General features: G+C 35.7%; 1 protein-coding gene across 2 annotated transcripts in view; it reads left to right on the top strand.

Annotated features, from left to right (window-relative positions):
- LOC125660869 (uncharacterized) overlaps window positions 1–14,189 on the top strand; it is a 118,336-nt gene that overhangs the window by 98,381 nt on the left and 5,766 nt on the right. For both annotated transcript variants that reach the window (XM_056159215.1, XM_056159216.1), the window contains 9 exons: window positions 704–734; window positions 947–1,087; window positions 3,326–3,457; window positions 9,377–9,474; window positions 9,845–9,891; window positions 10,217–10,281; window positions 11,437–11,502; window positions 12,044–12,115; window positions 12,575–12,732. In XM_056159215.1, coding sequence (XP_056015190.1) covers window positions 704–734; window positions 947–1,087; window positions 3,326–3,457; window positions 9,377–9,474; window positions 9,845–9,891; window positions 10,217–10,281; window positions 11,437–11,502; window positions 12,044–12,115; window positions 12,575–12,732 — 810 coding nt within the window. The remainder of the gene's footprint in view (window positions 1–703; window positions 735–946; window positions 1,088–3,325; window positions 3,458–9,376; window positions 9,475–9,844; window positions 9,892–10,216; window positions 10,282–11,436; window positions 11,503–12,043; window positions 12,116–12,574; window positions 12,733–14,189) is intronic.

The following is a 14,189-nucleotide window of genomic DNA, read 5'->3' as shown; positions in this document are numbered from 1 at the left end:
AACCTCGAATATCTCATGCAGGAAAACTGCGAGTACTCCATTTAAAATTTCAGTCCTAATCACATTGTAATCGAAAAATAGTTGTTAAATAAAGGTAAATTTTCGTGAAAATACACGAAAAGGTTGTGAAAATCATGGTCGTTGGTCGCGTCAGACAGGTGGTCGTTTAATACAGGTATAATATATAGAGTAACATCTTGGGTGGAACTTTTTATGGTCACATACGACAGTGAGTCGCTTTATACAGTGGGTCACTATGGCAGTTTTGACTGTATCATTTCCATAATGAGAATCTACCTCTTAGAGATTTACAAGCACTTTCTGGTGCTACTGTGGGTTGTATCATGTTGATACTGCGGATTACATGTATCATATTTTCTGATAACATACTGCAAGTTATTTTCACCTCTCATGTATCATGTTTTCCTGTAAAAATGCGGGGTTACATGTATGATGTTTTCCTGTAAAAAAAATAATGTGGGATTACATGTATCATGTGTGTACTGCGGGTTACCTGTATGATGTTTTCTTGTAAAAATGTGGGTTACCTGTATGATGTTTTCCTGTAAAAATGTGGGTTACCTGTATGATGTTTTCCTGTAAAAATGTGGGATACATGTGACATGTTTTCTGTAATACGGTGTGTTACATGTATAAATGGTTTTTTGCATGTAAATTTTAACTTTTATTTTGTTTTTTGCAGCCCTGATCAGTTATCAGAACAAGAATTAGAAGTAAGTATATTGTTGTCAGAAAATAAGATCACACAAGTATTTTACTTGCATATAATTAAGTTGACTACACATACATCCGTAAAAACAACATGGGATGATTATTAACTTATTAAGATTCATATTCCCTGGGATCCTAGATACAAAAGAATTCATCTCTTGAAGTGTAGAATTTATTGAAGATTCTATAAAAAAGTTTGATCTTTATATTGTAGAACAAGTTTACAAGTCTTTCTCTGGCATTCAAAACAGACAAGATAACATTAGAGAAACGGCTAGAAATCCAGGAGAGGTCTCGGGATATAGCAGAGGAGAATGTGTCCAAAGAAGTTAAAGGCCTCAAAGAGGCGCTGGAGGTTAGTATAGTAATTCAGGAGGTTAGTATAGTAATTCAGGAGGTTAGTATGGTCATCAGGAGGTTAATATGGTCATCAGGAAAATCAGGAGGTTAGTATGGTCATTCAGGAGGTTAGTATGGTCATCAGGAGGTTAGTATGGTCATCAGGAGGTTAGTATGTTCATCAGGAGGTTAGTATGGTCATTCAGGAGGTTAGTATGGTCATCAGGAGCGGTGTTTTCTACATGTCTAACTGTACTTACAACAGTCATGTAATGCTGGATATTTTATGAAGTTAAATACATACAGCCTTATTTTCATATACATTTTACACACAAATGGAAACTTTATTACCAGTTACCCTTATACCAGGAAATTTTCATCCAAGTATTAGCTTTGCTCCTTTTCACCTTCTTTTTGAATGGGCAAATTCAAAACCAGGCAAATTTAGAATTAATTCTTGCCCCTGAGTAGTAAAAAACGGTTTGGGTGAATATTAAATGGGATGAAATCATCATCTGGCAAAGATAACATGGGAACGATTTCCAGGTACGTGTATTTGTAGAGTGAGTGTATTTTCCTTTTACACCACCTCTGATGGTTTTTTGATAAAATTTTGGCTAATGGTTGGTTGACATTAATCACATGAAGGGAGGGTAATACTTATACTCTCACTAGGAATACACAGGCAGTGCCAATCATAATGTCATGAGTTATTGTTATACAAACAAAAATGATTCATGAATGTTTTGCATCATTAGATGAAGATATCCGGGTTAAAATAGATCCTCAGTATCCCTTGTTGTAAGAGGCGACTGAATGGGGTGGTCCTTTGGATAAGACTGCAAATAACAAGGTCCCATGTCACAGCAGGTGTGGCATGTTAAAGATCTCTCCCTGTCCACAGGTTGTAAGCAGTGAGCATTATAGTCCTGAATTTTGCAGCCCTTCACCATCAATAGTGGCAGACAAGTTAAAAAAGACAACTGATCCATTCAAAGAAAGCTCTCAAAGTAATTTCATCAGTGGGGTAAATTTGATACTTTGCTTTGCCAGGTATGAAATTTGCAAACTACACTGTAGGTGTCATCCCATACCCAGTGATCTGAAATCAGTATACTTCTCACACAGACTCACATGATCTTTATCTGTCATTCAATGTTAGGGTGAAAAAGGCAAGTGTACTGAACACTGATATAGGGGAAAGTCCGCTTTTTGGCTTCTTGTAATTTATCTTTCTACTTTTAGTTATCATATTTCACTGATAGATTTGCCATTGGATGATGATTACTCATATCGATTTTGGGGTCTAGTGGTCAATCAAATGGGGCAGTGATATGGGTAAATGGTCTCTGGACTTTAAAGTAATTTCCCGTTTCACTTCCTTGTATTAATATCACCAAACTTCACACATAGACTTGCCTTGAAATGGGGAATACTATCAACTTACAGGTCAGAGATTAAGCAAATTGGACTATGAGATAGAATGTATTGTGGGTCATAAGTGATGGAGGATTTCACATGAGTTCACAGTACATAACTGTCAGAGAAGCAGTGTAGCAACCACTAATGAGGAATGTTGCTTTAACGAATGTATTCGTGTTTGCTAATGAAAAATTTATATCATTAATGATGCATCATAATAACCGTAAATGATGAATGGTTCGCTAATGATAAAATAAAGTTCATCATTAACGAACAATTCATCATTATAAAGGGTATGATGTTGCATCATTAATGATATGCATTTATCTTAGCACAAATGCATTTGTTAATGCAACATTTATTATAAGTGAAATGTATAGATCATTATTGGTTAGATTGCTACAAAGCATAGCACCTCTAGCTGCATCCCATTTAGACTGTATTGGGTAGAAGTTATATAAGTCCAGTGAGGACGTCTTTAGTTGTAGCAACTGAATCAGTATTCTGTATTGTAAAGAAATCCCGTGTGTCTCTGGCTTAGTTTTCACTGAACTACATGTATTGGTCATTTAAATTTTGAGATTATTCACACTTGGTTTTCACCATCGTTGGAACCCATGGGTTTTCTCTTCCTTACACTGGAGTGTAATGAAGAGAAAACCTGTGGGTTCCAATGATGGGTTTTCACTAGTTTTCACTTATCTGTGTTAATGTGGTTGATTACAGCAGTTGAATCAGACTTAATTTTCACTAATCTGTGTTGATGTGATTGATTACAGCAGTTGAATCAGACTTAATTTTCACTAATCTGTTTTGATTTGATTGATTACAGCAGTTGAATCAGATCTGTGTGGACTCACAGGTCCGGGGCCTTCTTCTGAAAATCCAGAAACATGTTGCAGTGCTGGAGCAGGCCAGTGCTCGAGTGTCCTCTCGAGCAGAGGTGTTCGGGGCCGTTCAACAGGTAAGTTACTAATTTCAAACTGCATAGTATAGACTTTATGAATAGGTGAAACATATTTTGATGTTGAAGATCAAAGCAGGTGCTCTTTATTTGCATGTAGATAATGCCCTCCAGAAAGAGTTTCAAGCTGAGTACACCAATCTTTAGTAGATATATTTGTATAATATTTGCAAGATAAACATTGATTTGAAAAGTTAGAGATAAGTTTAATTTCTGTAAAATAAATGTCTGATACTTTAAATGGATTTCATATAAGTATGCTAAATGGCCATTTAATCCCTCTGTTTATCAGAGTACTAGTAGCATATATGGGATAATTTGAAAGGAAACGTTTGACAAAGCCGTGAATATTTCACATTTTCATCTGACTATTTATTACAAATCAAATTTTGACATATATTACACAGGGTACATTGATTGATATTGTTGTTTAACATCCCAGAAAGACTGTTTACTGATATTATCAAAGGGGTATGGACATCATTTCAGTGGAATTTTTTTTTACCCGGATATTAATTAATGATGTATTAATATTTGATGTGTAAAACACAGCAGCAAACTTAAATTTCAAAAACTGACACAAAGGTGTGTTTGAGGCATCTAAACTCATTGTGATGTGCAAGGGTTAGGATAGTCTGTCATTGTGATGTACAGGGATTAGGATAGTCTGTCATTGTGATGTACAGGGGTTAGGTTAGTCTGTCATTGTGATGTACAGGGTTTAGGATAGTCTGCCATTGTGATGTACAGGGGTTAGGATGGTCTGTCATTGTGATGTACAGGGTTTAGGATAGTCTGCCATTGTGATGTACAGGGGTTAGGATAGTCTGCCATTGTGATGTGCAAGGGTTAGGATAGTCTGTCATTGTGATGTACAAGGTTAGGATAGTCTGTCATTGTGATGTACAGGGGTTAGGATGGTCTGTCATTGTGATGTACAGGGTTTAGGATAGTCTGTCATTGTGATGTACAGGGATTAGGATAGTCTGTCATTGTGATGTACAGGGGTTAGGTTAGTCTGTCATTGTGATGTACAGGGTTTAGGATAGTCTGTCATTGTGATGTACAGGGGTTAGGATAGTCTGCCATTGTGATGTACAGGGGTTAGGATAGTCTGCCATTGTGATGTGCAAGGGTTAGGATAGTCTGTCATTGTGATGTACAGGGGTTAGGATAGTCTGTCATTATAATGTACAGGGGTTAGGATGGTCTGTCATTGTGATGTACAGGGGTTAGGATGGTCTGTCATTGTGATGTACAGGGTTTAGGATAGTCTGTCATTGTGATGTACAGGGGTTAGGATAGTCTGTCATTGTGTTGTACAGGGGTTAGGATAGTCTGTCATTGTGATGTACAGGGGTTAGGATAGTCTGTCATTGTGTTGTACAGGGGTTAGGATAGTCTGTCATTGTGATGTACAGGGTTTAGGATAGTCTGTCATTGTGTTGTACAGGGGTTAGGATGGTCTGTCATTGTGATGTACAGGGTTTAGGATAGTCTGTCATTGTGATGTACAGGGGTTAGGTTAGTCTGTCATTGTGATGTACAGGGGTTAGGATAGTCTGTCATTGTGATGTACAGGGATTAGGATAGTCTGTCATTGTGATGTACAGGGGTTAGGTTAGTCTGTCATTGTGTTGTACAAGGGTTAGGATAGTCTGTCATTGTGATGTACAGGGGTTAGGATGGTCTGTCATTGTGATGTACAAGGTTAGGATTTTCAGTTATACATCTGTGATGTACGAGGAGAAAGGTGACAGGTTATTTTGATGAACAATGGAAAAGGCAGCCAGTCATTTTGATGTGAAGAACAACACAAATGCAATGCTGATATTGACAGATTTGATTCCAGAAAATGTAATGTTATTGAGACTTGTTTATGTCACCATGCTACAGTGTCATATCCAAGAAAGTATCATTATAACATTGCCAGTATCGATATGTTGCAGTGTTTTAGACAGGTATAGGACCTTCTCCACTCAGAGCAAACATCATAGTTAATTGCAAGTATACATGCATAACGCACATGATATATACATTTTTTAAAGGGTTACAATGTTTTAGTATAGTATATTGGGAGGGGGGTCAGTATCATTGAATAGAACACTTGCTGATTGGTGTATATTCACATGTAGAAAGTTTCCAGCAATGTTCATCGCGCTATACAACACTGATCCCTTGTCAGACTCGTTCATTCATGATGTCATCAACTCTAAATACAGGTGTTCTGTATAGATTCTTCTTCCTTTGGATGTTATCAGTGCCTTCTTTTGTGAAATGGCAAGTTTCATCAGGCACAATAAATTAAGCATGCATGTAATTAGAACGTGTTGGCAAATACAAGTCATCAATATTTATAGAATATTCTTCAACAGCAGATTGAAGGCATCCCTCATATCTATACATGTAACAGGTAATTTTCTTTGGTGTAGACAACATGTAGATTGATGAGAAGTGTAAATTACAATAGAGCATGCACATATATAAGTACCGTTGGCTCAGGTTCAATCACAATGGAAATGGAACATTTGGTAACTTCAAAGACAGTTTCGTCTTCTCCCAGACCACTGGGGCAATTTCCACCAAAGTTGGCACAAAGTATTCTGAGTAAAGGGGATTAAGTTTATTTGAATGAAGGGCCGGGGGGTAATAATCGAGAAAAGGCAAAAAATGGTTGGAGCGCCATATAAAACGAAAATATGAAATTGACATATCAAAATTACTGCATGCCTAACAGAAATTGAAACCATGGATGTCAATTTCCATATTTCCTGCCCACTGATGTTTCATTTCACATGAACTGAGAAATTTGCATCCATGCAGTTGTAAGTTGTGAGGAAATTTATACATATAATAAGGAGTTTCAGAGGTTATCTTAGAGAAAACAGCTGGGAATGTAAATATACATGTATATAAGCATTGCAATGTAGTGTAGATTCTTATTTGATCATAACAATGACCCCTGGGGCTATGCTAGGCTCAAATTGGACTTCAAAGTTTTACATGAGAATATGTTAAGAAAATTTTTGAATATTCTTTTCAAGAGTGGCAGTGGACCACACTAAGTCATATTGATATACAAACATTCCCAAGTTGTGTGGATTCAATGAAATGTTTTGTATGACTAAATCAGGGCATAGTTTAGGAATACATGTATATAGGTAATTAATTAAAACAAATTATCTTAAAGAGTAGCAGAACCACACTATATTATATCATTTGAAAATGTTCGTAAGTTGTGTGTATTAAATTTTTATACCTCTTAAGGCCACACCAATTTGTAAAATAGTTCTTTGGATTTTCAAACAAAAAAGGTGAGGCGAAAGGGCGAAATTATTTTAGAAATATTATTTTTTATTTTGGAGATAAAAATTATGAGGCGAGCGAATGCAAGAAATATAAATAATTATACCCCCCGCAACAAGTTGGGGGGGGGGGGGGGGTATACTGGAATCAGGTTGTCCGTCTGTCTGTCTGTCCGTCCGTCTGTAGACGCAATGGTTTCCGGGCTCTAAAGCATTATCCTTTCCACCTACTGTCACCATATCATACATATAGACTACCCATGGGATGAAGATGTTCCCTATCGATTTTGGGGTCAAAGGTCAAGCGCACTGGACATCGAAGTAGCAATATGGTTCCTGGGCTCTAAAGCGTTATCCTTTCCACCTACAGTCACCATATCATGCATATGGACTACCCATGGGATGAAGATGTTCCCTATTGATTTTGGGGTCAAAAGGTCAAAGGTCAAGCACACTGGACATCGAAGTAGCAATATGCTTTCCGGGCTCTAAAGCGTTATCCTTTCCACCTACAGTCACCATATCATACATATGGACTACCCATGGGATGAAGATGTTCCCTATTGATTTCGGGGTCAAAAGGTCAAAGGTCACGCGCACTGGACGTCGAAGTAGCAATATGGTTCGGTTTGTCATGCCATTTGTTTTTTACACTCAGAAAAGAGGTAGTTTATACCTATTACCAACACCCTTTGGGAGATTGGGGTAAGTGGGGAGTATTCTTAGTGAGCATTGCTCACAGTACCTCTTGTTTTAATTGAATTAAGTGTGATTTTAAAAAGCGAGCGCTTAAAAATAAAGATCTAATATCATCAGATATCATTTGTTTACCACGTGAACATAACATTTTTCAACTTTGTTGATATAGTTTACAATAAATAAGTATTTCAGGTTTCAAAAACTTCATTTTCTTCATACCTAATACATATACTTTGCAACATTACATGTAATTCATAAGATCTTTTTAAAGAATTTTGTGTTCGTTTAATTTCTACAAACTTTCGATTAAGATCTTTGCATATTGCTAGGGACATGTCCAATTTTGAAATCTCCAATGTATCGCTTTTAGTATTTTCTTGAATTTTAATAGAACACACATAATTTATAATCACCAAAAACCTTTTGTGAATTTGTCGTTAACTGTTGATCCAATTTATAATAGTCCTCAGTACCCCTTGCTTGTTGTAAGAGGTGAATAAATGGGGTGGTCCTTCGGATGAGACTGCAAAAATTGAGACCCATGTCATAGCAAGTGTGGCACGATAAAGATCCCTCCCTGCTCAATGGCCATAAGCGCTGAATATAGGCCTAAATTTTGCAGCCCTTCACCGCCAATGGTAACGTCTTCATGTGAGTGAAATATTCTCAAGAGATACTTTAAACAATATATAATCAATCAATCGTACACTGTCGATGTTCTATAAAGAGTGGCATCGAAAAGCACTTCAAAATTTTCTTTGGCTTCCAATTCGATTGCAGTATAAGGAACAACTTCCAATCCAGTGTTATGAAGTATCGTACATATAAAAGATAGATATCATGAATAACTTAAAACACTGTATTACACTGTTAGGAAATTTTTCGAGAACCCGCGATTCTGTCATCTCTTAGACACTTGCATGAAGGTCGTTTGAGCGCTTGTTGTGAAAAGTCAAAATTATTTTACGCAGATATTTTTGGACACGCGGGCGGATATTATTTTTTGATAATATAATTTGGATTTATTACAAATAGAAGCGGCGAATCCAACGAACTAGATTACAAATTGGCATGGCCTAAACTAAATTCATGGGACATATATTGTTTTTGTCCTGTCTGTCCGAAACTTTAACCTTGCACCCATAACTTTTGAATGGTGGTTGATTGGGCTCTCATATTTCATATGTGCATTTTTTGTTACAAGACCTTTCTTTCAGAACCAAAGTTTTTGACTTTGTGACCTTGACCTTTTAACTGACAGTTTACTTCTAGTTAATGCTATATACATACAAAAGGTAATGGCAAGTTAACTGTAAGTTAAAGTGAATGTAACTGAGTCTTTAACTATTTAAAGTATGGCTTTCTTATTTTGTATATGTATAGATTTTTTATCACAAATACTTTCATTTGGCCTAACGTGACTCTTGACTTTGTGTGTTAAGTCTCGCTTACATGTAGGTCAGGTCTGTCGAGCTCAGGGACTAGTTCCCACGCTTACATGTATGTCAGGTCTGTTGAGCTCAGGGACTAGTTCCCACGCTTACATGTATGTCAGGTCTGTTGAGCTCAGGGACTAGTTCCCATGCTTTCATGTCAGTCGAGCTTGGGGACTAGTTCCCATGCTTACATGTCAGTCGAGCTCGGGGACTAGTTCCCACGCTTACATGTAGGTCAGGTCAGTCGAGCTTGGGGACTAGTTCCTATGCTTACATGTCAGTCGAGCTCAGGGACTAGTTCCCACGCTTACATGTAGGTCAGGTCTGTCAAGCTCAGGGACTAGTTCCCACGAAACAAGTACTGTATTGACTAAACTACTCCATCAGTCCTATAACAGAGTATGAACAATTGTATGTATATGTATCTTCACTATTTATAAATGTGAATTAGAAAACACTGTGATTCTCTGTTTTATCAGGAGAAGCGAATGAGTAAAGCTATTGAGATCATGCTGACTCACGTAGACAACCTGAGAATGTCACATGAAAGACAGACAGCGGAACTGGAGGAGGCCAGGTAACACAGCAGTCTCAGAAGCTGACCATTACCGAAATCAGAACCTGACTGATCCAAAAATCAAAACTTCAAAGCATGAAAAACTAAGTCTATTTCATAATACTGTATCTTATATATGCAAATTAACATTTGTATGTTGTTTGCGCTCAGGTCACATGCATTTGGGTTGCAAAATCTTCCTTAAGTTTTGTACATTTGCAGATTAAAATTTTGTCAAAATTAGGGTCAGTGTAGATGAAAAGTGAACCATGTAAAGTTTCCTGACCCCATGAATATAAATTATTCTGTTTTCTTGTTTACCCCCTTCTCCCACAGTTAATAGTTCCTGTTTTGCTCTATCACGCATTAAATTTACTATCATCTGTTGTAGGAAATTAATTCAGGACAACAGACCATTTGGAGGGAGCACAGATTTAGGTATCTCAGTAGTGAAGTGTCTTTTCAATCTGCTCCACGTAAATTGCTCTTTAAACAGTTAATCTCTAGGTCTACAATTTTTTTATCGTGACGTTATGAACACCAAGTTTGCTGATTTAGTGGTTAGCAAGACTACATTATATAAATACATGTACATTTTTAAAAAAAAAACTACTTTTTGGCAAAATACTATAAGTTCATGAAAATTAAAGTGTCATATCATACAATATTGCATCAGATAATGAAATAAAAGAGAAATTAGAATTAAACTGCCCTGTTGATTGTGGCATCTTTTGATAACATTGCTTTGTGTTATTTTATGCAGGAGACTTTGTTGGACTTTCGAGACGATCAGCTTCCGTATGCCACAGCAATACCTTCCTGCCAAAAGTAAAGAACTATATAAAGTCTTAAAAATTCTGTCAAAAGTAAAGAACAATATAAAGTCTTGAAAATTCTGTCAAAAGTAAAGAACAATATATAGTCTTGAAAATTCTGTCAAAAGTAAAGAACAATATAAAGTCTTGAAAATTCTGTCAAAAGTGAAGAACTATATATAGTCTTGAAAATTCTGTCAAAAGTAAAGAACTATATATAGTCTTGAAAATTCTGTCAAAAGTAAAGAACTATATATAAAGTCTCATATTTCTTAATTCTGTCAAAAGTAAAGAACTATATATATAGTCTCATATTCCCAGAAAATTGTGTTAAGAGTATCTGGCTTAACAAAGAGCATTCTATAAAGTATTTTTGTCAGCATTGCATGATTGAAAATAGAATCACTTATTTCATTACTGATAAAACAAATATATTGGTATGCTATTCTAAAAGTTAAAACTATAATTACATTGTCCAATTCTGCGTCCTCATATGGGGTTCAGGCTTCTTATAAGGGCTCTTGAGCTTTTGTGATGTGTGTTTCACATGGACAATCATGCAAGCCTGTGCTTGTGTTGTAACATTAGTTGTTATGCAATATTTGAATCTTTTTTATGTTAATTTTGCATGAAAAAAATATTTATTAATGCTTACAAGCTTTTATATGTTAGAGTTGTTTAGTTCTTCATTTAGCTTTATTTCTTTAAATTTAATTTGCGTGCATGTTCTTGAAGTATAAGATTATATCCATCTAGTATAATCTATATGACGGACAAACAACAGATTACAGAGAACTTTAAAATTGATGAAAATTTTCACACCACTTAATGCACTCTTGAGAAGAAAACATATTTCTGATAAAATGAAGAGAAAAAAAAAATGATAATAATTGAACATTATCTTTAATATCTAAAGAATTGAAATGTACAAAAAAAGAATTGTTTTGAATATATAATGTGTAATGTGAATTTCATATGGAAAATAGTTTTGAAAAAAGTAACTTGTCACATTCAGAAAATTCCACCGATACAAACAATACTAGAATTTGTTTGGAAAGTGTGTGGAGCGACAAGCTGTTCAAATAGTACAAGAATTTGTTAGGAAATTGAAATGAGTCTCTAGACTAGCTGTACAATTTTTGAGAACTGTATGGGTTGCTTGTAACAGGGTGCCCGACGCAGGGTTAGTGACGCAGCCTTGACCCGCAGTGGGCTCCCTCACTCAGCCTCCGTGGTAAGTGACCTTTTGAACCCTTTGTGTGACCCTGCTGAAAATCATCCAGTATACACGTAACCATGCTTCAAATTATTGGAACTGCCTGCATATTTTAACATGGTATCTAATGTGTTATGATGATAGATACTGCGTTCTAGAATTATATATTTTATGTAAGTATACATACATTGTGCCATATTACTGCTGGTCTGGATTTAGTGTTACAATAACTTTAAGGCATACAACTTTTCTGATTGCTCATCTCTACAGACTCAATGGTGGCAGGAAGGAAATTGCCGCATTCATCTTGAATTAAAGCTTGCTGGCAGTCACTGCTGGTGTGAATTTCAATTATTGTAGGCTACAAGCAATTGATAATTTTGATGAGAACCTGCAAAAGTAACACTAAATTCAGACAGTTATGTATGATTCTCTCCCTTCATTTTAAAAGCAGTGTATGAAGCATGTCTTTTTGATACATTTGATTACCAGTGGAATATACCGTTATGTAATTTTGCGGAACGTGTTCTGCGAATGCATGCCTTCATTTTCATCATAGGACAACATATCTGAGTCTGTGCATGTCATGCCACCCTTGCGACGAGACCTGGCAATATCACTATCGGAGGAGGTGAGAATAGATCGTGAAGTAAACAACAAAATAAATGCGGACAAATGTGAATCCTTTCAATCTGAGGAACATACAAGATTTCATTTAAAAATCTTCATAGATAAAATTATATGTGTATTGGTTTGCTATTTCTCATTTCTTAAAGCATGTTCATGCATGTATATTATACTCATTATGCTTAATAAATTAAGATAATTTCACTAATTTTGATGCTTTTTTTTTTTTTTTTTTTTTTGCTTGTATAGTGTGTATAAATTGAATGAAAATAGTTCAATGTTCTTTAATAAAATTGAATGATTTTGCAATTTAGAATTGTTCTTTGGTATACATGTGATATTTTTTTTATCATCCATATTTAATGTAAGTATATGTCTATTTCTATATATCTTTAGATGCATTTAAATTATTACAGAAAATATGTACAATGAGTGTTATAAAAGTTATCAACTTGTATTACAGGATCCCAGATCCAAGTTTCAACAGATAGCATCAGTAGCGGCTTTGAAAAATAGCACCTCCTCCGCCTTTAGAAAAGCCTCCCTGTGCAAACAGACTAGCACTTCGTCATTGTTGGGCCAGAACCTCCGCCTAGCACAAGAGAACTCTCAGTCTGACAGGTAAGAACCCACACATCATTATTGTTAGGCCGGAACCTCCACCTAGTACAAGAGAACTCTCAGTCTGACAGGTAAGAACCCACACCTCATCATTGTTAGGCCGGAACCTCCACCTAGTACAAGAGAACTCTCAGTCTGACAGGTAAGAACCCACACATCATTATTGTTAGGCCGGAACCTCCACTGAGCACAAAATAACGCTCAGTCTGACAAGTAAGAACTGTTAGTTCCGCTTACCGTATTTTGCCGAATATAATACGCACTTTTTTTAGAGAATATTTTTGTGCCAGAAAGGGGTGCGTATTATATACCACAATAGTTTTTGACCTTTTTTTCCAGATGAAACTCGGCGATTAAGTAGTGTAATATTTCACTCAAAGACCAAGGCTTCGGATACTGTACGCCTTTTCACGTTCACCTATTTATTAAGTAGAAAATTCGACCTCAAGAAAATTACTACAGAAACGTAAAATTGCAGAAAATGTGATATATATACTTACAATATCTAAATAATTCAATTATTATGAAACAAACAGCCAATCAAATTGCATTGGATCTGACTATTCATTACATCGCATGCCCCCATTATTGAAAGCATGTGTATACAATAATGCCTTGACACGTGCTAAAATTGTTGGAAAATAATTTTGTCACTTGCTAAAAGTTTGTTTACTGTAAGTTTTATGAATAGGCCTAATTTTTAATGAAATACTTATTTGAATCTTTGAAATAACTATTCTTGCGTAAAAGCGTGTGTTTTACGAAGCCATTGTTGTGTACACTGCTTTTGTTAGATACCCCCTCCGGGTAAAGAAATACCTAACAAAAATTTTTTTCACACATTTTAATAGTCATCGTAGTTAACGAGGAGTTGATAATTTGCATCTTTGTACCTACCATGGTGTGTTGATTACAGTAAAATAAGCGATAGTTTAATTGTTTAATTTTATTTTTATAACATCGGCTATTTGATTGATTTTAAGTTTCAACAAAGGAAATATCGAGTCAGTTAAGACTTTAATGCTACAAAATCTCGTGCTTTGCTGAAATGAACAGGCTTGTCCGGGTTGATATTTCCCTGAAGATTCTCATTGAAGATTACCGCGATGTAGACCTCATCTCAAAAAGTTTGCAAATTATTGTGCGTTGTTTAGAATTCATTATTTCTGCAAAAATATTAGTGAAAATTAACACCAAGTATAAAATAAAGATTACCGCTTGGTCAAAATTTTTACTGCGTATTATACACCCGAAGTGCGTTTTTTCACCAACTTTTAGGCTCAAAGTGGGGGGTGCGTATTAAACACCACTGCGTATTATATTCGGCAAAATACGGTAGTACAATATTGGTACATACTCTATATTTACATTTCCAATGTGTTTGCCTTTGATGGAGTTTACCCTTTGATTATTATCTTTACAAATTGTAATGATAGCCATTTCCTTGTGAATGCGTT

The sequence above is a fragment of the Ostrea edulis genome, chromosome 3, assembly GCF_947568905.1.
Source record: "Ostrea edulis chromosome 3, xbOstEdul1.1, whole genome shotgun sequence".
Taxonomy (NCBI): Eukaryota; Metazoa; Mollusca; class Bivalvia; order Ostreida; family Ostreidae; genus Ostrea; species Ostrea edulis.
The sequence above is the reverse complement of the archived record's forward strand: the minus strand, read 5'-3'. Positions and strand labels throughout refer to the sequence as shown.